The sequence below is a fragment of the Anomaloglossus baeobatrachus genome, chromosome 4 (assembly GCF_048569485.1).
Source record: "Anomaloglossus baeobatrachus isolate aAnoBae1 chromosome 4, aAnoBae1.hap1, whole genome shotgun sequence".
NCBI lineage: Eukaryota > Metazoa > Chordata > Amphibia > Anura > Aromobatidae > Anomaloglossus > Anomaloglossus baeobatrachus.
The window spans coordinates 43,313,075-43,336,127 of NC_134356.1; the positions used below are offsets into that span (position 1 = coordinate 43,313,075).

The 23,053-nt window shown below is 48.8% G+C and overlaps 2 protein-coding genes across 3 annotated transcripts in view; one reads left to right on the plus strand and one right to left on the minus strand.

Moving 5' to 3' along the window:
• POLR3B (RNA polymerase III subunit B) overlaps nt 1-8,641 on the minus strand; it is a 209,271-nt gene extending 200,630 nt beyond the window's left edge. The window contains 1 exon segment of the mRNA XM_075344277.1: nt 8,514-8,641. Within this exon segment, the coding sequence (XP_075200392.1) occupies nt 8,514-8,615 (102 nt within the window). The 5' untranslated portion in view covers nt 8,616-8,641.
• A 457-nt stretch (nt 8,642-9,098) lies between these two features.
• The window catches only part of IKBIP (IKBKB interacting protein), a 30,673-nt gene continuing 16,718 nt past the window's right edge, over nt 9,099-23,053 (plus strand). For both annotated transcript variants that reach the window (XM_075342205.1, XM_075342204.1), the window contains exons 1-2: nt 9,099-9,539; nt 15,551-15,668. In XM_075342205.1, the coding sequence (XP_075198320.1) occupies nt 9,358-9,539; nt 15,551-15,668 (300 nt within the window). In that variant the 5' untranslated portion in view covers nt 9,099-9,357. The remainder of the gene's footprint in view (nt 9,540-15,550; nt 15,669-23,053) is intronic.

Genomic DNA, 23,053 nt, shown 5'->3' on the forward strand with positions numbered 1-23,053 from the left:
ACCGGGGAAAGGGGCAGACCAGACCGGGGAAAGGGGCAGACCAGACCGGGGAAAGGGGCAGACCAGACAGGGAAAGGGGCAGACCGGGGAAAGGGGCAGACCGGGGAAAGGGGCAGACCGGGGAAAGGGGCAGACCGGGGAAAGGGGCAGACCAGACAGGGAAAGGGGCAGACCGGGGAAAGGGGCAGACCAGACAGGGAAAGGGGCAGACCAGACAGGGAAAGGGGCAGACCAGACAGGGAAAGGGGCAGACCAGACAGGGAAAGGGGCAGACCGGGGAAAGGGGCAGACCGGGGAAAGGGGCAGACCGGGGAAAGGGGCAGACCAGACAGGGAAAGGGGCAGACCAGACAGGGAAAGGGGCAGACCAGACAGGGAAAGGGGCAGACCGGGGAAAGGGGCAGACCGGGGAAAGGGGCAGACCGGGGAAAGGGGCAGACCGGGGAAAGGGGCAGACCGGGGAAAGGGGCAGACCGGGGAAAGGGGCAGACCAGACCGGGGAAAGGGGCAGACCGGGGAAAGGGGCAGACCAGACCGGGGAAAGGGGCAGACCAGACCGGGGAAAGGGGCAGACCGGGGAAAGGGGCAGACCGGGGAAAGGGGCAGACCGGGGAAAGGGGCAGACCGGGGAAAGGGGCAGACCGGGGAAAGGGGCAGACCGGGGAAAGGGGCAGACCAGACAGGGAAAGGGGCAGACCAGACAGGGAAAGGGGCAGACCAGACAGGGAAAGGGGCAGACCAGACAGGGAAAGGGGCAGACCAGACAGGGAAAGGGGCAGACCAGACAGGAAAAGGGGCAGACCAGACAGGGAAAGGGGCAGACCAGACAGGGAAAGGGGCAGACCAGACAGGGAAAGGGGCAGACCAGACAGGGAAAGGGGCAGACCGGGGAAAGGGGCAGACCAGACAGGGAAAGGGGCAGACCAGACAGGGAAAGGGGCAGACCAGACAGGGAAAGGGGCAGACCAGACAGGGAAAGGGGCAGACCGGGGAAAGGGGCAGACCGGGGAAAGGGGCAGACCGGGGAAAGGGGCAGACCAGACAGGGAAAGGGGCAGACCGGGGAAAGGGGCAGACCGGGGAAAGGGGCAGACCGGGGAAAGGGGCAGACCAGACAGGGAAAGGGGCAGACCAGACAGGGAAAGGGGCAGACCAGACAGGGAAAGGGGCAGACCAGACAGGGAAAGGGGCAGACCAGACAGGGAAAGGGGCAGACCGGGGAAAGGGGCAGACCGGGGAAAGGGGCAGACCAGACAGGGAAAGGGGCAGACCAGACAGGGAAAGGGGCAGACCGGGGAAAGGGGCAGACCAGACAGGGAAAGGGGCAGACCAGACAGGGAAAGGGGCAGACCAGACAGGGAAAGGGGCAGACCGGGGAAAGGGGCAGACCAGACAGGGAAAGGGGCAGACCAGACAGGGAAAGGGGCAGACCAGACAGGGAAAGGGGCAGACCAGACAGGGAAAGGGGCAGACCAGACAGGGAAAGGGGCAGACCAGACAGGGAAAGGGGCAGACCAGACAGGGAAAGGGGCAGACCAGACAGGGAAAGGGGCAGACCAGACAGGGAAAGGGGCAGACCAGACAGGGAAAGGGGCAGACCAGACAGGGAAAGGGGCAGACCAGACAGGGAAAGGGGCAGACCAGACAGGGAAAGGGGCAGACCAGACAGGGAAAGGGGCAGACCAGACAGGGAAAGGGGCAGACCAGACAGGGAAAGGGGCAGACCAGACAGGGAAAGGGGCAGACCAGACAGGGAAAGGGGCAGACCAGACAGGGAAAGGGGCAGACCAGACAGGGAAAGGGGCAGACCAGACAGGGAAAGGGGCAGACCAGACAGGGAAAGGGGCAGACCAGACAGGGAAAGGGGCAGACCAGACAGGGAAAGGGGCAGACCAGACAGGGAAAGGGGCAGACCAGACAGGGAAAGGGGCAGACCAGACAGGGAAAGGGGCAGACCAGACAGGGAAAGGGGCAGACCAGACAGGGAAAGGGGCAGACCAGACAGGGAAAGGGGCAGACCAGACAGGGAAAGGGGCAGACCAGACAGGGAAAGGGGCAGACCAGACAGGGAAAGGGGCAGACCAGACAGGGAAAGGGGCAGACCAGACAGGGAAAGGGGCAGACCAGACAGGGAAAGGGGCAGACCAGACAGGGAAAGGGGCAGACCAGACAGGGAAAGGGGCAGACCAGACAGGGAAAGGGGCAGACCAGACAGGGAAAGGGGCAGACCAGACAGGGAAAGGGGCAGACCAGACAGGGAAAGGGGCAGACCAGACAGGGAAAGGGGCAGACCAGACAGGGAAAGGGGCAGACCAGACAGGGAAAGGGGCAGACCAGACAGGGAAAGGGGCAGACCAGACAGGGAAAGGGGCAGACCAGACAGGGAAAGGGGCAGACCAGACAGGGAAAGGGGCAGACCAGACAGGGAAAGGGGCAGACCAGACAGGGAAAGGGGCAGACCAGACAGGGAAAGGGGCAGACCAGACAGGGAAAGGGGCAGACCAGACAGGGAAAGGGGCAGACCGGGGAAAGGGGCAGACCGGGGAAAGGGGCAGACCAGACAGGGAAAGGGGCAGACCAGACAGGGAAAGGGGCAGACCAGACAGGGAAAGGGGCAGACCAGACAGGGAAAGGGGCAGACCAGACAGGGAAAGGGGCAGACCAGACAGGGAAAGGGGCAGACCAGACAGGGAAAGGGGCAGACCAGACAGGGAAAGGGGCAGACCAGACAGGGAAAGGGGCAGACCAGACAGGGAAAGGGGCAGACCAGACAGGGAAAGGGGCAGACCAGACAGGGAAAGGGGCAGACCAGACAGGGAAAGGGGCAGACCAGACAGGGAAAGGGGCAGACCAGACAGGGAAAGGGGCAGACCAGACAGGGAAAGGGGCAGACCAGACAGGGAAAGGGGCAGACCAGACAGGGAAAGGGGCAGACCAGACAGGGAAAGGGGCAGACCAGACAGGGAAAGGGGCAGACCAGACAGGGAAAGGGGCAGACCAGACAGGGAAAGGGGCAGACCAGACAGGGAAAGGGGCAGACCAGACAGGGAAAGGGGCAGACCAGACAGGGAAAGGGGCAGACCAGACAGGGAAAGGGGCAGACCAGACAGGGAAAGGGGCAGACCAGACAGGGAAAGGGGCAGACCAGACAGGGAAAGGGGCAGACCAGACAGGGAAAGGGGCAGACCAGACAGGGAAAGGGGCAGACCAGACAGGGAAAGGGGCAGACCAGACAGGGAAAGGGGCAGACCAGACAGGGAAAGGGGCAGACCAGACAGGGAAAGGGGCAGACCAGACAGGGAAAGGGGCAGACCAGACAGGGAAAGGGGCAGACCAGACAGGGAAAGGGGCAGACCAGACAGGGAAAGGGGCAGACCAGACAGGGAAAGGGGCAGACCAGACAGGGAAAGGGGCAGACCAGACAGGGAAAGGGGCAGACCAGACAGGGAAAGGGGCAGACCAGACAGAGATAGAGACAGACAGAGATAGAGACAGACAGAGATAGAGACAGACAGAGATAGAGACAGACAGAGATAGGACAGAGATAGAGACAGACAGAGATAGAGACAGACAGAGATAGAGACAGACAGAGATAGAGACAGACAGAGATAGAGACAGACAGAGATAGAGACAGACAGAGATAGAGACAGACAGAGATAGAGACAGACAGAGATAGAGACAGACAGAGATAGAGACAGACAGAGATAGAGACAGACAGAGATAGAGACAGACAGAGATAGAGACAGACAGAGATAGAGACAGACAGAGATAGAGACAGACAGAGATAGAGACAGACAGAGATAGAGACAGACAGAGATAGAGACAGACAGAGATAGAGACAGACAGAGATAGAGACAGACAGAGATAGAGACAGACAGAGATAGAGACAGACAGAGATAGAGACAGACAGAGATAGAGACAGACAAAGAAACTGATACAGACACAGAAAGCCAGAAACTCCAAGAGAGACAGTTACTATCCCGGGAACGCCCGGGTACTTCAGCTAGTTATATATAAATTACAATTGATTGTATTTTTTTTTATTTATTTTCTTTGTTTCTACTGTCCAAGTTTCAACCTAAATAACCTGAAGAAGTAATTCAACAGGTCACAAGGATACTTAATATGTAGTTTTTTGTGATGTATATGCAATCTGTTTTGTAGACTAATGATGGGGTTAGTAAATGGTCTCATTAATATACATGGATGAAATTGCTAATTATTTGCAAAAACTGTAATTTACAGCTTAATAAACATCCTCTCAAAACAGCAGGGATTTTTAATTCCAATTTACCAGCCACCTTTATAATCTAGCAGAGCTGTCAGCCTTCCTAAGTAAGCCGCTTTCACACTGTGTTCCTCTGCCCGTTGAGTAGTCCCATCGGGGCTTCCGCCCGAACCCCCAGAATACAGGAATCGGACGTAGGCGCCGACGGAGCTATTGACTATAATGGCTCAGACGGAGTCACCGTGTTATCTGTCGTGCACCATTTTCGGGGGTATACGCCTATTGGAGGGGGACACCCAGACAGTAGATATTTGGCTTTCGGATGAAATTTGAGTATGATCCTAAAATGCCCTGTAACATTTCCAGATGACCGTAATGTGACCTTCCATAATGTTTTTGGATGCACATGTCCAACTGTTCAATGTTTCAGAACCTTTTGCACAACTTGCCATTCTCTAACAAGGAGCTTAAAGGGAACCTGTCACCAGATTTGGGGCCTATAAGCTGCGGCCACCACCACTGAGCTCTTATATACAGCATTCTAACATGCTGTATGTAAGAGCCCAGGCCGCTGTGTAGAACGTAAAAATCACTTTATAATACTCACCAAATGGTCATGTTGTGGTGGATTCTAGTTCGTCCTCCGGTGCCGGCGCCGCCTCTTTTGGCCATCTTTGTCCTCCATCTGAAGCCTGTGTGCATGACGCATACTACGTCATACACACTCGCCGGTCCCGCACAGGCGCATTGGTCAGGGCAGATCAAAGTGCACCTGCGCAGGACCTCAATGCCGGCGAGTGTGGATGACGTAGGACACATCATGCACCTAGGCTACAGAAGGAGGAGGACAAAGATGACCGAAAGAGGAGGCGCCGGCACCGGACACCGAAGACGCCCATCTGACTAGAATCCACCGCAGCGCGACCGTTAGGTGAGTATTATAAAGTGATTTTTACGTTCTACACAGCGGCCTGGGCTCCTATATACAGCATGTTAGAATGTTGTATATAAGAGCCCACTGGTGGTGGCCGCAGCTTATAGTCACCAAATCTGGTTCCCTTTAATGGCAAAATTCACAACAGGTGTTTGATCCATGAATCGCCCAATAAATTTCGGGGTTCAGTTAGAATTGGTATTAAACTGTCTTCCTCATCATGGGGTTCACATGTTACATTATGAGACAAAGACAACATCTAACAATTGATCACCAGTACTGTGCCATTGCAAGGCTTCAAGTACGATGTTCTCAGATGGAAATGGACACTGAGCTTAGAGTGTCACCAGTGTGTTGTACGGAGATACAAAGAGACTGGAAGAGTTACAGAAAGGCAGAGAAGAGGACATCCTTTGGCCACATCCCAGACTGATGACCGCTTCATTGTGAACAATGCCCTTCGGAAGTGGATGATGAATGCTACACAACTCCAGGCACATTTAAGGGAGGTGAGAGGCATCCAAGTGTCAGAACAGAACATTCAGAACTGTTTCCATCAGCGTGGTCTGCATGCTAGACGACCTGCAAGGTACCGGACCACACCACAAGGTACAGGCATCTGCTACACTAGATGAAGAATCAGTGGGCCTCAGTTCTGGTCACTGATGAAGGTCAATTCACACTGAGCAGAAATGGTGACAACCAACAATGATGTGAGAGACGTCAGGGAGAGCGCTGTGCATCAGCCACTGCTGTCACCAGACGAGTCTTTGGTGGTGGTGGTGTTACAGTGTGGGCCGATGTGTCTAGTCACTACAGGACTGCCCTACACTGTGTGACTGGTGCAGTGACAGCCCCTACTACTGGAATAACAGCATTAATCTAGTCATTGTGCCTCTACATGAGCAACACCGGCCTAATTACATCTTCATGGACGACAATGCTCCAGCTCATCAAGGTCACATCGTTAGGGAACGGCTGCTGGAGACTGGGGCAGCTGAAATGGTGCAAAGAAAAGAGTGGAGATCCAGCAACCGACCTAAAAAATATCAAGTTTTATTATCCAAAATTTTTAGTACAAAAACCAGATAAACAGCAAGTGTCAAAAACAGACGCGTTTCAGAAATTATTCCTTAATCATTGTTTCAGAAACAATTTCCAAAACGCATCTGTTTTTGACACTTGCTGTTTATCTGGTTTTTGAACTACCATCTTGGGACTATTTTTTAATTTTTTTTTCGATAATAAAACTTGATATTTTTTAGAAGGTCGGTTGCCGGATCTCCATGCAATACCCTCTACAGGAGCAGGTGAGCTGAGAAACCTTCCTTTCCTTGTACCTGAAATGGAGCAGCTGCACTTTCTCCAGAGCTGAATCCTATAGAAAACCTATGGATCAGCTGGGTCGCCGTGTAGAGGCCATAATTTTGTACCCCAGATACTCAAGACCTAAGGGCCACCCTTCAAGAAGAGGGGGAAGTAAATGCCTCCACAGACAATAACTCCACTTGTGACCAGCAGGAGGCGCCACTGTCAGCTGTAATTGATGCCTCAAAGCCACATTGGGACCCTGACATTTTAGGGGGGAAGATACCCACCACTGTTGGCTTTTGTTTCAATATAGTGTTTGAGATGAGGAAATCACCATTGAACCTTGTATGTTTTCCATAAATTGCAACTGAAAGCAAAGTATCCCTAACTTTTGGTAAATATATATATATATATATATATTATTATAGCGCCATTTATTCCATGGCGCTTTACAAGTGAAAGAGGGTATACGTACAACAATCATTAACAGTACAAGACAGACTGGTATAGGAGGAGAGAGGACCCTGCCCGCGAGGGCTCACAGTCTACAGGGAATGGGTGATGGTACAATAGGTGAGGACAGAGCTGGTTGCGCAGTGGTGTACTGGGCTGAGGGCTATTGTAGGTTGTAGGCTTGTTGGAAGAGGTGGGTCTTGAGGTTCCTCTTGAAGCTTTCCACGGTAGTGGAGAGTCTGATGTGCTGAGGTAGAGCGTTCCAGAGTATGGGGGATGCACGGGAGAAATCTTGTACACGATTGTGGGAAGAGGAGATAAGAGAGGAGCAGAGAAGGAGATCTTGTGAGGATCTAAGGTTGCGTGCAGGTAGGTACTGGGAGACTAGGTCACAGATATAGGGAGGAGACAGGTTGTGCATGGCTTTGTATGTCATGGTTAATGTTTTGAACTGCAGTCGTTGGGCGATGGGAAGCCAGTGAAGGCTATATATATATATATATATATATATATATATATAAATAAAAATAACAGTGTGTGTGTGTGTATATATATATATATATATATATATATATAAAAAATATGCACATACAGTGTATATATATATATATATACGGCTGAGTTGAGGATACCGGGCACCGCTGAATCCTGTATGGCTGACAAGCTGTGCTTCCACCTGGGTGCGTGTCCCAAAGAAAAGGCAATACAAAATCCACGATGTAGATATGAAAAGGTCGCACTCCAAGTCAGGGAAAAGGAATTTCGTTTATTCCATGATCACATCACAGGTACAGGTAGTGAGGGAGGGTGAGGGTGTGCCACGCCGGACGACGGCGGCCGTTTCGCAAGTAGTCTTGCTTCTACGGGTCCAATGCCGTGGATATATATATATACGCACATACAGTGTGTTTGTATATATATATATATATATATATATATATATATTACACACATACAGTGTGTGTATATATACATATATATATATATAAAAATACAGAGTGTGTGTATATATATATATATATATATATATATATATATATGATACAGCATAAATGTATATATAATACAGTGTGTGTGTATGTATATATATATATTATATATATATATACACACACACACTGTATTATATATACATTTATGCTGTATCATATATATATATACACACACACTGTATGTGCGTATATATATATATATATATATATATATATATATATATACACTGTATGTGCATATTTTTTATATATAGATATATAGATAGATATATATATATATATATATATACACACATACATATATACACACACACTGTATGTGTGTGTGTGTGTGTGTGTGTATATATATATATATATATATATATATATATATATATACACACACTGTATGATCCTCCTGAATTGTAAAGCGCTACGGAATATGTTGGCGCTATAGAAATAAAGATTATTATTATTTATTATTATTATATATATACACACACACACTTTTTAGATATATATATATATCTAAAAATTTATATGCAATCTTTAGGGAATGAAAAGGGAACTGCTATAAAGTGCCCTCAGAGTCTGCTCCTGCACAGCCCGACTTCTCACCTCCACGGTATGCACAGGCGCTATAAGCTGTGCTCCTGAGTGAGAGTCCCGAACTCCTCGGCCAGCACATCCATGCTTGCCCCCTCTACAGCTCCAACACATGGGAAAACATGAAAGTGCACCCGAAAACACCTTCCCCACCACCACAAGCCGCGGTCAACAAAGGTTCCGCCAGCACCATCATGACCTCCCCCTCCGAGGCTGCGCGGCGGCCATCTTTGTTAAGGGCAACAATCAGAAAAGACATCAAATTAATTTTTTTCTAAAAATGATACATAGATACCGCCTGTAATATCGTACGAAGAGAGCATATAAGTATTATATGTTGACGTCGTGTGATAATAGCCGTATAACATCGTACGAACCTTAATTACTATGTTAATATCACTCTGATGTATATTCTGTAGAGAGAACTGATTCACATTATGAAAAAGCTAAAAAAAAATGTGTTTGTGAATGAATACATAACTTAATATACACATCAAATGCGTTCCTAAAGAGTTGAAAACGCGAATAAAGGAAGATTGGTCCATATCGGTCTCCGTAGTGGCAGCATCCAGCTGCTGAGCACTGGAGGAGTCTGGATGCCACATAGACAGGGAGGGATTTGTGCAGGAGAGGCTGGGAGGGGGTTAATAACCACGGCTGCCATTTACTGTATCATAGCAACATAGTTTCTTTTTTTTTCCTTAAGTTGCAGTCACTTTGCAAACTTTTTGTAAACTTTAGAAAATTTTTTTTGTTGTTTAAGAGCTATTAATTATGCATCTATGATGAGGCTGTAGATTTGCTGGGACATTCATATAGATTTAGATTATTTTTTTTACTTAAAGAAAATCTCATAATGTCCAGTGAAGCGAAGCAAAGGAAGAAAGCGGCTTCTGCGAGCACCAAGGACGGCGCAGGACCAGGGCAGAAGGGGAAGATTGGGGATCACCCTCCGGTACCGGCCAGCGGAGCCTCGTATCTTGATTTCCGGACGACACTGTGCTCCTTGTGTCTGGCGGTGTGTGTGACACTAACCTGGTAAGTGTGGTATCAACCTAGTGCAATGCCATCATCTATCACGTGGCTTTGGTAGACCTGCATCTTGTCAGTTGGCAACAGTAAACCGTGTGTGCAGAATTATTAGGCAAATGACTATTTTGATCACATGATACTTTTTATACATGTCGTCCTACTCCAAGCTGTATAGGCTGAGAGGCAACTACCAATTAAGTAAATCCGGTGTTGTGCATCTCTGTAATGAGGAGGGGTGCGGTGTAATGATACCAACACCCTATATAAGGTGTGCTTAATTATTAGGCAACTTCCGTTCCTTTTGGCACAATGGGTCAGAAGAGAGATTTGACGGGCTCTGAAAAGTCCAAAATTGTGAGCTGTCTTGCAGAGGGAGGCAGCAGTCATGAAATTGCCAAACTTTTGAAGCGTGATCACCGAACAATCAAGCGTTTCATGGCAAATAGCCAACAGGGTCGCAAGAAGCGTGTCGGGCAAAAAAGGCACAAAATAACTGCCCATAAATTGAGGAATATCAAGCGTGAAGCTGCCAAGATGCCATTTGCCACCAGTTTGGCCATATTTCAGAGCTGCAACGTTACTGGAGTATCAAAAAGCACAAGGTGTGCCATACTCAGGGACAGGCCAAGGTAAGGAAGGCTGAAAACCACCACCTCTGACCAAGAAACATAAGATAAAACGTCAAGACTGGGCCAAGAAATATCTTAAGACTGATTTTTTAAAGGTTTTCTGGACTGATGAAATGAGAGTGACTCTTGATGGCCAGATGGATGGGCCAGAGGCTGGATCAGTAAAGGGCAGAGAGCTCCACTCCGACTCAGACGCCAGCGAGGTGGAGGTGGGGACTGGTATGGGCTGGTGTCATCAAAAGTGAACTTGTGGGACCTTTTCGGGTTGAGGATAGAGTGAAGCGCAACTCCCAGACCTACTGCCAGTTTCTGGAAGACAACTTCTTCAAGCAGTGGTACAGGAAGAAGTCAGCATCGTTCAAGAAAAACATAATTATCATGCAGGACAATGCTCCATCACATGCATCCAACTACTCCACAGCGTGGCTGGGCAGTAAAGGCCTAAAAGATGAAAAAATAATGACATGGTCCCCTTGTTCACCTGATCTGAACCCCATAGAGAACCTGTGGTCACTCAAAATGTAAGCTCTAAAGGGAGGGAAAACCGTACACCCCTGGGAACAGTGTCTGGAGGCTGTGGTGGCTGCTGCACGCAATGTTGAGCGTAAACAGATCAAGCAATGACAGAATCTATGGATGGTCGGCTGCTGAGTGTCATCAGAAAGAAAGGGGGCTATATCGGTCACTAATTTTTTGGGGTTTTGTTTTTGCATGTCAGAAATGTTTATTTCTACATTTTGTGCGGTTATATTGGTTTACCTGGTGACAATAAACAAGTGAGATGGGAATATATTTGTTTTTTATTAAGTTGCCTAATAATTCTACACAGTAATAGTTACCTGCACAAACAGAAATCCTCCTAAGATAGCCAAATCTAAAAAACCCCACTCCAACTGCCAAAACTATTAAGCTTTGATAATTATGAGTCTTTTGGGTTGTTTGAGAACATAGTTGTTGATCAATAATAAAAAAAAAAAAGCTAAAATACAACTTGCCTAATAATTCTGCACTCAGTGTATACTAGTCAGAAGTAAATGCCCATCTTTATATATACCGATCTACTGTATGCCGGCGTAGTGATGAGTGAGCACTACCATGCTCGGGTGCTCAGTACTCGTAACTAGTGATGAGTGAGCACTACCATGCTCGGGTGCTCAGTACTCGTAACTAGTGATGAGTGAGCACTACCATGCTCTGGTGCTCTGTACTCGTAACTAGTGATGAGCGGGCACTACCATGCTCTGGTGCTCTGTACTCGTAACTAGTGATGAGTGAGCACTACCATGCTCTGGTGCTCTGTACTCGTAACTAGTGATGAGTGGGCACTACCATGCTCGGGTGCTCAGTACTCGTAACTAGTGATGAGTGAGCACTACCATGCTCGGGTGCTCAGTACTCGTAACTAGTGATGAGTGGACACTACCATGCTCGGGGGCTCTGTACTTGTAACTAGTGATGAGTGAGCACTACCATGCTCGGGTGCTCAGTACTCGTAACTAGTGATGAGCGGGCACTACCATGCTCGGGTGCTCAGTACTCGTAACTAGTGATGAGTGGACACTACCATGCTCGGGGGCTCTGTACTCGTAACTAGTGATGAGTGAGCACTACCATGCTCGGGTGCTCAGTACTCGTAACTAGTGATGAGCGGGCACTACCATGCTCGGGGGGCTCTGTACTTGTAACTAGTGATGAGTGAGCACTACCATGCTCGGGTGCTCAGTACTTGTAACTAGTGATGAGCGGGCACTACCATGCTCGGGTGCTCAGTACTCGTAACTAGTGATGAGTGAGCACTACCATGCTCAGGTGCTCTGTACTCATAACTAGTGATGAGCGGGCACTACCATGCTCGGGTGCTCAGTACTCGTAACTAGTGATGAGCGGGCACTACCATACTCAGGTGCTCAGTACTTGTAACTAGTGATGAGCGGGCACTACCATACTCAGGTGCTCTGTACTCGTAACTAGTGATAAGCGAGCACTACCATGCTCGGGTGCTCAGTACTCGTAACTAGTGATGAGCGGGCACTACCATGCTCGGGTGCTCTGTACTTGTAACTAGTGATGAGCGGGCACTACCATGCTCTGGTGCTCATTACTTGTAACTAGTGATGAGCGGGCACTACCATGCTCAGGCGCTCAGTACTCGTAACTAGTGATGAGCGGGCACTACCATGCTCGGGTGCTCTGTACTTGTAACTAGTGATGAGCGGGCACTACCATGCTCAGGCGCTCAGTACTTGTAACTAGTGATGAGCGGGCACTACCATGCTCGTGTGCTCTGTACTCGTAACTAGTGATGAGTGAGCACTACCATGCTCGGGTGCTCAGTACTCGTAACTAGTGATGAGCGGGCACTACCATGCTCAGGTGCTCAGTACTCGTAACTAGTGATGAGTGAGCACTACCATGCTCGGGTGCTCAGTACTCGTAACTAGTGATGAGTGAGCACTGCCATGCTCTGGTGCTCTGTACTCGTAACTAGTGATGAGCGGGCACTACCATGCTCTGGTGCTCAGTACTTGTAACTAGTGATGAGCGGGCACTACCATGCTCGTGTGCTTTGTACTCGTAACTAGTGATGAGTGGGCACTACCATGCTCTGGTGCTCTGTACTCGTAACTAGTGATGAGTGGGCACTACCATGCTCGGGTGCTCAGTACTAGTAACTAGTGATGAGTGAGCACTACCATGCTCGGGTGCTCAGTACTCGTAACTAGTGATGAGCGGGCACTACCATGCTCGGGGGCTCTGTACTTGTAACTAGTGATGAGTGAGCACTACCATGCTCGGGGGCTCTGTACTTGTAACTAGTGATGAGTGGACACTACCATGCTCGGGTGCTCAGTACTTGTAACTAGTGATGAGCGGGCACTACCATGCTCGGGTGCTCAGTACTCGTAACTAGTGATGAGTGAGCACTACCATGCTCGGGTGCTCAGTACTCGTAACTAGTGATGAGCGGGCACTACCATGCTCAGGTGCTCTGTACTCATAACTAGTGATGAGCGGGCACTACCATGCTCGGGTGCTCAGTACTCGTAACTAGTGATGAGCGGGCACTACCATGCTCGGGTGCTCAGTACTCGTAACTAGTGATGAGCGGGCACTACCATGCTCAGGTGCTCTGTACTCGTAACTAGTGATGAGCGGGCACTACCATGCTCTGGTGCTCAGTACTTGTAACTAGTGATGAGCGGGCACTACCATGCTCGTGTGCTCTGTACTCGTAACTAGTGATGAGTGAGCACTACCATGCTCAGGTGCTCAGTACTCGTAACTAGTGATGAGTGGACACTACCATGCTCGGGTGCTCAGTACTCGTAACTAGTGATGAGTGAGCACTACCATGCTCGGGTGCTCAGTACTCGTAACTAGTGATGAGCGGGCACTACCATGCTCGTGTGCTCTGTACTCGTAACTAGTGATGAGTGAGCACTACCATGCTCAGGTGCTCAGTACTCGTAACTAGTGATGAGTGGACACTACCATGCTCGGGTGCTCAGTACTCGTAACTAGTGATGAGTGAGCACTACCATGCTCGGGTGCTCAGTACTCGTAACTAGTGATGAGCGGGCACTACCATGCTCAGGTGCTCAGTACTCGTAACTAGTGATGAGTGAGCACTACCATGCTCAGGTGCTCTGTACTCGTAACTAGTGATGAGTGAGCACTACCATGCTCAGGTGCTCTGTACTCGTAACTAGTGATGAGTGGACACTACCATGCTCGGGTGCTCAGTACTCGTAACTAGTGATGAGTGAGCACTACCATGCTCGGGTGCTCAGTACTCGTAACTAGTGATGAGCGGGCACTACCATGCTCAGGTGCTCAGTACTCGTAACTAGTGATGAGTGAGCACTACCATGCTCAGGTGCTCTGTACTCGTAACTAGTGATGAGTGAGCACTACCATGCTCAGGTGCTCTGTACTCGTAACTAGTGATGAGCGGGCACTACCATGCTCAGGTGCTCAGTACTCGTAACTAGTGATGAGCGGGCACTACCATGCTCAGGTGCTCTGTACTCGTAACTAGTGATGAGTGAGCACTACCATGCTCAGGTGCTCTGTACTCGTAACTAGTGATGAGTGGACACTACCATGCTCGGGTGCTCAGTACTCGTAACTAGTGATGAGCGGGCACTACCATGCTCAGGTGCTCAGTACTCGTAACTAGTGATGAGCGGGCACTACCATGCTCAGGTGCTCAGTACTCGTAACTAGTGATGAGCGGGCACTACCATGCTCGGGTGCTCAGTACTCGTAACTAGTGATGAGCGGGCACTACCATGCTCGGGTGCTCAGTACTCGTAACTAGTGATGAGCGGGCACTACCATGCTCGGGTGCTCGTAACTAGTGATGAGCGGGCACTACCATGCTCGGGTGCTCGTAACTAGCAGTTGGACGCTCGGACAGGAACGACTCGAGTACCGAGTATAATGGACGTCAATGGGAAGATCTCCCGGAAATATGCTTGAGTTTCCCATCGACTAAGGCTATGTGCCCACGTGTGCGTATTTGCGTGCAGTTACGCTGCGTTCTGCACCGCAGCGTAACTGCATGCGTCCTGCGTCCCCAGCACAATCTATGAAGATTGTGCATAATCCATGCGCACGTTGCGTTTTAGAACGCAGCGATTTGCATGCTGTCAAATCGCTGCGTTCTAAAAAGCAACATGTCACTTATTCCGTGCGCTTTGGATGCAGCCCCCGCTCTGTCTATGGTGGGGGCTGCATCCAGAGCGCATGGAATTGGCTTTCACTGCATTCATTAACGCAGTGTTTCTGCAGCGATTTGAAGCGCACAAGTACTGTTCAAATCGCTGCAGAAATTTCTGCAGGTACACAACGCATCGTGGGCACATAGCCTTACATTTTACTTTAATTTCATCCTCCCGAGTGACTGACTGCTCATTACGAGTACCAAGCATGGTAGTGCCCGCTCATCACTAGTTATCATTTCCAGGAGATAACTTGTTTTCACTGGAGAACCCCTTTAAAGCTTGGGGTACTTGATTTATAGTAAAACTATAGGTTTTTGGGTGGATTGACATCCACATTGTGATTGAATGGGAGGACTCCTGGTTCCCTGCAAAAATTGTCTTTGCATTTTTTCCAGAAACAGCGCCACTTTTGTCCATGGCTGGACCTGGTATTGCAGCTCAGTCCAGTACTGCCGCACAAGACATATTGAACATACCCCAGTAGAAGGGACATAACTGTACTGCAGCCTAGGGGTTCCCGAAAGGTCCATATGAGAAGATCAATACTATAAAGCCCTCTGACCATAGGGGGCGCTATTGCACATTTTGCATAGAGGTCTATAGGTTTGAAGTTTTTGTAATATTTGTTTTTGCGTCATTAATATTTCTCCGCACTTTTCAGGCTTGTTTTTCAGCAGTCGCAGAACTTCACCATCTTGGAGCAGAAGTATCAGTCTCTGCGCTCCGAGTCCTCAGCGCTAAAAGAGCTGGAAGAGAAAGTTGGCCAAATATTTGGAAAGGTAATTTATTTATGTTACAGACGGTTTTGGTGTATGGTTTTATCATCCATCCTTTGGCTAAATGTTTGATTGCAGTGGAGCCCAAAATTAGGAGGCCTCCATTCCTCCTCACCATAATACTGTCTCTCCAGTGCCACCTGTAGGTAGCTACCCTGTATGTCAATGTCACATTCACTTAAGAACGTTCAAATATGACTGAGGATATCATCCAAGCCAGGGGTACCCATGTTTTCCCCAACAGCCAGTAACGTACCACTAGTACCAGTAGACCATTCCGTCTGCGTTCGCCGTTTCCATCTCAGTGGTAGCTGAGTCCTCATAATGCAGGTGCAGTTGACTCCAATGGTGGAACAGGGAGCATTCAGCTCCCTTTTCCACTATTCAGCTGGTGTCCCTTCAAGGGGCTCTGTCAGCAAATTTCTACAATGTAATCTGAAGACAGCAGGCTGCAAGAGTTAAAACAGAGAATTCAGCCATGTGTCTCTTATCTCAGTCTTTTTTTTGTTTACCTGCAGTGTTAGCTTAAGGGGTGCTTTACACGCTGCGACATCGCTACCGATATATCGTCGGGGTCACGTCGTTAGTGACGCACATCCGGCGCCGGTAGCGACATCGCAGCGTGTGACACTAATGAGCGACGATCAACGATCGCAAAATCGTGATCGTTGACACGTCGTTCATTTCATTAATATCGGTGCTGCCACCGGTGCGATGTTGTTCATCGTTCCTGCGGCAGCACACATCGTTATGTGTGACGCCGCGGGAGCGACGAACATATCCTTACCTGCGTCGACCGGTAATGCGGAAGGAAGGAGGTGGGCGGGATGTTATGTCCCGCTCATCTCTGCCCCTCCGGTTCTATTGGCCGTCCGCTTAGTGACATCGCTATGATGCCAAACGCACCTCCCCCGTGAGGGAGGGATTGTTCGTCGGTCACAGCGACGTCGCTGACCAGGTATGTGCGTGTGACGCTGCCGTAGCGATAATGTTCGCTACGGCAGCGATCACCACATATCGCACACACAACGGGGGCGGGCGCTATCGTGCACAGCATCGCTAGAAAGCACCCTTAAGCCTCTTATCTTTATCATTAGTGGATCTCAGCAGCCTATAAGCTCTACTCCAACTCTGCCTCCTTCAGCTTCTGTTTATGGAAATGTGCACTGATAGCCTGGTGAGGGCGGGGACAGCTCTCCCAGCACTGCTACATGGAAAATCTCAAATCTTTCACTGTGTCAGAACGGCTGCAGCCACTAATCTAAGTGATACATCATTGATCTCAGGGCATTTTTGCCTACATCATCCTGCTCTCAGATGGGGTAGCAAAAACCTGCTGACAGATTCCTTTTAATGTCAGCGTGGCAGGCGCAATAATGTCACAAGACTGTGCCTACTGTGTGGAGCCTCAGACTGGAGCCGTGCATTGGTGGAACTCGGCTAAAAGTGAGTAGTTATAATTGTTTTTCTTAGGGGATTGTGGGGGCCATCATACTGCATTGGGGGTCTGTATGGGCCATCATCCTGTGTGGGGGGCTGTAATGCACATCATATTGTATGGGAGCATCTTACTATGCGATGGATATAATAATAATCTTTATTTCTATAGCACCAACATATTCCGCAGCGCTTTACAATTCAGAGGTTCATATACAAGCAAGAAACAGTTATAGAAGATACAATAATTAGGGCAAAAATAAAGACAACCCTGCTCGTAACAGCTTTCATTCTACAATGGGTGGGGGGGAGAGAGGGGGACAAGGTACAGGTGCTTATTTACGATAATCCAGCTATCTCAAAGAAATGGAGGATAGAGGAAGGCTGCATAAACCAGTCACCAGACAATCTTTGTGATGTTTTTGGGTCCAGTGGAGTCTGATGGAGAGTTATGCTATGAGAAATAGTGACTGCGACTGTGACTTGAATTCAATTACGGAGTGTGATAGGCCACCCTAAAAAGATGTGGCCTATCCCTTAAGCTGGGGATGTTGTGGTTCCTCATACTGTGTGGGGGGGCTGTAGAGGACATCATATGGAGAGTACTGCGTCAGGGCTGTAGGGTCATCATATTGTATATAGAGCATCTTACTGTGTGGGGTGATCATACTGTGTGGGGGGCTGTAGGGTCATCATATTGTATGGTGAGCATTTTATTGCGTGAGGGAGATCATACTATGTGGGGGCTGTGGAAGACATCATATTGTATGGAGAGCACTGTGTGGGGGGCAACATACTGTGTGGGGGGCTGTGGAGGACATTATATTGTATAGGGAGCATCTTAATATGTGGATATATCATAATGTGTGGGGGCTGTGGAGGACATCATATTGTATGAAGAGCATTTTACTTTGTGGGGGACATCCTAGTGTGTGGGGGACATATTATTGTATGGAGAGCATCTTACTGTGTGGGGATATTCTATTGTGTGGGGGGCTGTAGTGGACATATTAATGTATGGAGAGCATCATTCTGTTTGGAGGATATCCTACTGTGTGGGGGCTGTAGTGGACATCATATTGTATGGAGAGCATCTAACTGTATGAGAGTCATCCTACTGTGGGGGGCTGTGGAGGACATCATACTGTATGGAGAGCATCTTACTGTGTGGGGATATTCTACTGTGTGGGGGGCTGTGGAGGACATATTGTATGGAGAGCATCTTACTGTGTGGGGGGCTGTGGAGGACATTTTGTATGGAGAGCATCTGATTGTGTGGGGGGCTGTGGAGGACATATTGTATGGAGAGCATCTTACTGTGTGGGGGCTGTGGAGGACATATTGTATGGAGAGCATCTTACTGTGTGGCGGACATATTGTATGGAGAGCATCTTACTGTGTGGGGAGCTGTGGAGGATATATTGTATGGAGAGCATCTTACTGTGTTTGGAGCTGTGAAGGACATATTGTATGGAGAGCATCTTACTGTGTGGGGAGCTGTGGAGGATATATTGTATGGAGAGCATCTTACTGTGTGGGGAGCTGTGGAGGATATATTGTATGGAGAGCATCTTACTGTGTGGGGAGCTGTGGAGGATATATTGTATGGAGAGCATCTTACTGTGTTTGGAGCTGTGAAGGACATATTGTATGGAGAGCATCTTACTGTGTTTGGGGCTGTGGAGGACATATTGTATGGAGAGCATCTTACTGTGTGGGGAGCTGTGGAGGACATATTGTATGGAGAGCATCTTACTGTGTGGGGGCTGTGGAGGACATATTGTATGGAGAGCATCTTACTGTGTGGAGGGCTGTGGAGGACATATTGTATGGAGAGCATCTTACTGTGTGGAGGGCTGGGGAGGACATATTGTATGAAGAGCATCTTACTGTGTGGGGAGCTGTGGAGGACATATTGTATGGAGAGCATCTTACGGTGGGGGGCTGTAGAGGACATATTGTATGGAGAGCATCTTACTGTGTTTGGAGCTGTGGAGGACATATTGTATGGAGAGCATCTTACTGTGTTTGGGGCTGTGGAGGACATATTATATGGAGAGCATCTTACTGTGTGGGGAGCTGTGGAGGACATATTGTATGGAGAGCATCTTACTATGTGGGGAGCTGTGGAGGACATAGTGTATGGAGAACATCTTACTGTGTGGGGGGCTGTGGAGGACATATTGTATGGAGAGCATCTTACTGTGTGGAGGGCTGGGGAGGACATATTGTATGGAGAGCATCTTACTGTGTGGAGGGCTGTGGAGGGCTGTGGAGGACATATTGTATGGAGAGCATCTTACTGTGTGGAGGGCTGGTGAGGACATATTGTATGGAGAGCATCTTACTGTGTGGAGGGCTGGGGAGGACATATTGTATGGAGAGCATCTTACTGTGTGGAGGGCTGTGGAGGACATATTGTATGGAGAGCATCTTACTGTGTGGGGAGCTGTGGAGGATATATTGTATGGAGAGCATCTTACTGTGGGGGGCTGTAGAGGACATATTGTATGGAGAGCATCTTACTGTGTTTGGAGCTGTGGAGGACATATTGTATGGAGAGCATCTTACTGTGTTTGGAGCTGTGGAGGACATATTGTATGGAGAGCATCTTACTGTGTTTGGGGCTGTGGAGGACATATTGTATGGAGAGCATCTTACTGTGTGGGGGGCTGTGGAGGGCATATTGTATGGAGAGCATCTTACTGTGTGGGGAGCTGTGGAGGATATATTGTATGGAGAGCATCTTACTGTGGGGGGCTGTAGAGGACATATTGTATGGAGAGCATCTTACTGTGTTTGGAACTGTGGAGGACATATTGTATGGAGAGCATATTACTGTGGGGGGCTGTAGAGGACATATTGTATGGAGAGCATCTTACTGTGTTTGGAACTGTGGAGGACATACAGTATTGTATGGAGAGCATCTTACTGTGTTTGGAGCTGTGGAGGACATATTGTATGGAGAGCATATTACTGTGGGGGGCTGTGGAGGACATATTGTATGGAGAGCATCTTACTGTGTGGGGAGCTGTGGAGGATATATTGTATGGAGAGCATCTTACTGTGGGGGGCTGTAGAGGACATATTGTATGGAGAGCATCTTACTGTGTTTGGGGCTGTGGAGGGTATATTGTATGGAGAGCATCTTACTGTGTGGGGGGCTGTAGTGGGCATATTGTATGGAGAGCATCTTACTGTGTGGAGGGCTGTGGAGGGCATATTGTATGGAGAGCATCTTACTGTGTGGAGGCTGTGGAGGACATATTGTATGGAGAGCATCTTACTGTGGGGGGCTGTGGAGGACATATTGTATGGAGAGCATCTTACTCTGTGGGGAGCTGTGGAGGGCATATTGTATGGAGAGCATCTTACTGTGTGGGGGGCTGTGGAGGACATATTGTATGGAGAGCATCTTACTGTGTGGGGAGCTGTGGAGGGCATATTGTATGGAGAGCATCTTACTGTGTGGGGGCTGTGGAGGACATATTGTATGGAGAGCATCTTACTGTGTGGGGGCTGTGGAGGACATATTGTATGGAGAGCATCTTACTGTGTTTCGAGCTGTGGAGGACATATTGTATAGAGAACATCTTACTGTGGGGGGCTGTGGAGGACATATTGTATGGAGAGCATCTTACTGTGGGGGGCTGTGGAGGACATATTGTATGGAGAGCATCTTACTGTGTGGGGAGCTGTGGAGGGCATATTGTATGGAGAGCATCTTACTGTGTGGGGGGCTGTGGAGGACATATTGTATGGAGAGCATCTTACTGTGTGGGGAGCTGTGGAGGATATATTGTATGGAGAGCATCTTACTGTGTGGGGGCTGTGGAGGACATATTGTATGGAGAGCATCTTACTGTGTGGGGGCTGTGGAGGACATATTGTATGGAGAGCATCTTACTGTGTTTCGAGCTGTGGAGGACATATTGTATAGAGAACATCTTACTGTGGGGGGCTGTGGAGGACATCTTACTGTGTGGGGGGCTGTGGAGGACATATTGTATGGAGAGCATCTTACTGTGTTTCGAGCTGTGGAGGACATATTGTATAGAGAACATCTTACTGTGGGGGGCTGTGGAGGACATCTTACTGTGTGGGGAGCTGTGGAGGACATATTGTATGGAGAGCATCTTACTGTGTGGGGAGCTGTGGAGGACATATTGTATGGAGAGCATCTTACTGTGTGGGGGCTGTGGAGGACATATTGTATGGAGAGCATCTTACTGTGTGGGGGCTGTGGAGGACATATTGTATGGAGAGCATCTTACTGTGTTTCGAGCTGTGGAGGACATATTGTATAGAGAACATCTTACTGTGGGGGGCTGTGGAGGACATATTGTATGGAGAGCATCTTACTGTGGGGGGCTGTGGAGGACATATTGTATGGAGAGCATCTTACTGTGTGGGGAGCTGTGGAGGGCATATTGTATGGAGAGCATCTTACTGTGTGGGGGGCTGTGGAGGACATATTGTATGGAGAGCATCTTACTGTGTGGGGAGCTGTGGAGGATATATTGTATGGAGAGCATCTTACTGTGTGGGGGCTGTGGAGGACATATTGTATGGAGAGCATCTTACTGTGTGGGGGCTGTGGAGGACATATTGTATGGAGAGCATCTTACTGTGTTTCGAGCTGTGGAGGACATATTGTATAGAGAACATCTTACTGTGGGGGGCTGTGGAGGACATCTTACTGTGTGGGGGGCTGTGGAGGACATATTGTATGGAGAGCATCTTACTGTGTTTCGAGCTGTGGAGGACATATTGTATAGAGAACATCTTACTGTGGGGGGCTGTGGAGGACATCTTACTGTGTGGGGAGCTGTGGAGGACATATTGTATGGAGAGCATCTTACTGTGTGGGGAGCTGTGGAGGACATATTGTATGGAGAGCATCTTACTGTGGGGGGCTGTGGAGGACATATTGTATGGAGAGCATCTTACTGTGTGGGGAGCTGTGGAGGATATATTGTATGGAGAGCATCTTACTGTGTGGGGGCTGTGGAGGACATATTGTATGGAGAGCATCTTACTGTGTGGGGGCTGTGGAGGACATATTGTATGGAGAGCATCTTACTGTGTTTCGAGCTGTGGAGGACATATTGTATAGAGAACATCTTACTGTGGGGGGCTGTGGAGGACATCTTACTGTGTGGGGGGCTGTGGAGGACATATTGTATGGAGAGCATCTTACTGTGTTTCGAGCTGTGGAGGACATATTGTATAGAGAACATCTTACTGTGGGGGGCTGTGGAGGACATCTTACTGTGTGGGGAGCTGTGGAGGACATATTGTATGGAGAGCATCTTACTGTGTGGGGAGCTGTGGAGGACATATTGTATGGAGAGCATCTTACTGTGGGGGGCTGTGGAGGACATATTGTATGGAGAGCATCTTACTGTGGGGGGCTGTGGAGGACATATTGTATGGAGAGCATCTTACTGTGTGGGGAGCTGTGGAGGATATATTGTATGGAGAGCATCTTACTGTGTGGGGGACTTCATACTTTGTGGGGGGCTGTAGGGTCATCCTACTGTGTGGAGCAATGATGCTGTTCGGGTGGCTATGGGAGAATTTACTGTGGAGCTATCATACTGTGTGTGGGGGCATTTAGAGGGCATCATACTGTATAGGAGCCATAGTGGGTGAGAACACTAAGGGGCTTCAGTGGGGCAAAGGTACCATGTATGTCCTGCAGTCTGCAATACATGTACTTAGCCTCATATTTAAAAGTTATATATTGTAAAATTATTGAAAAGTAAATCCTCTGCACAAGCTGACAGAAATGTGACAGGGTCACCTATAGGTGGCACTAGAGGGGCTTTTTGTTTCCTTATGGAGGGGAGATCATGTGAATACTGAGCTACGGAGAAACTGCTGTTTATATAAATTAATAGATTTTGTGTTGTAGTTTTTTGGGTTTTTTTTGCTTTTATCTTAAAGAG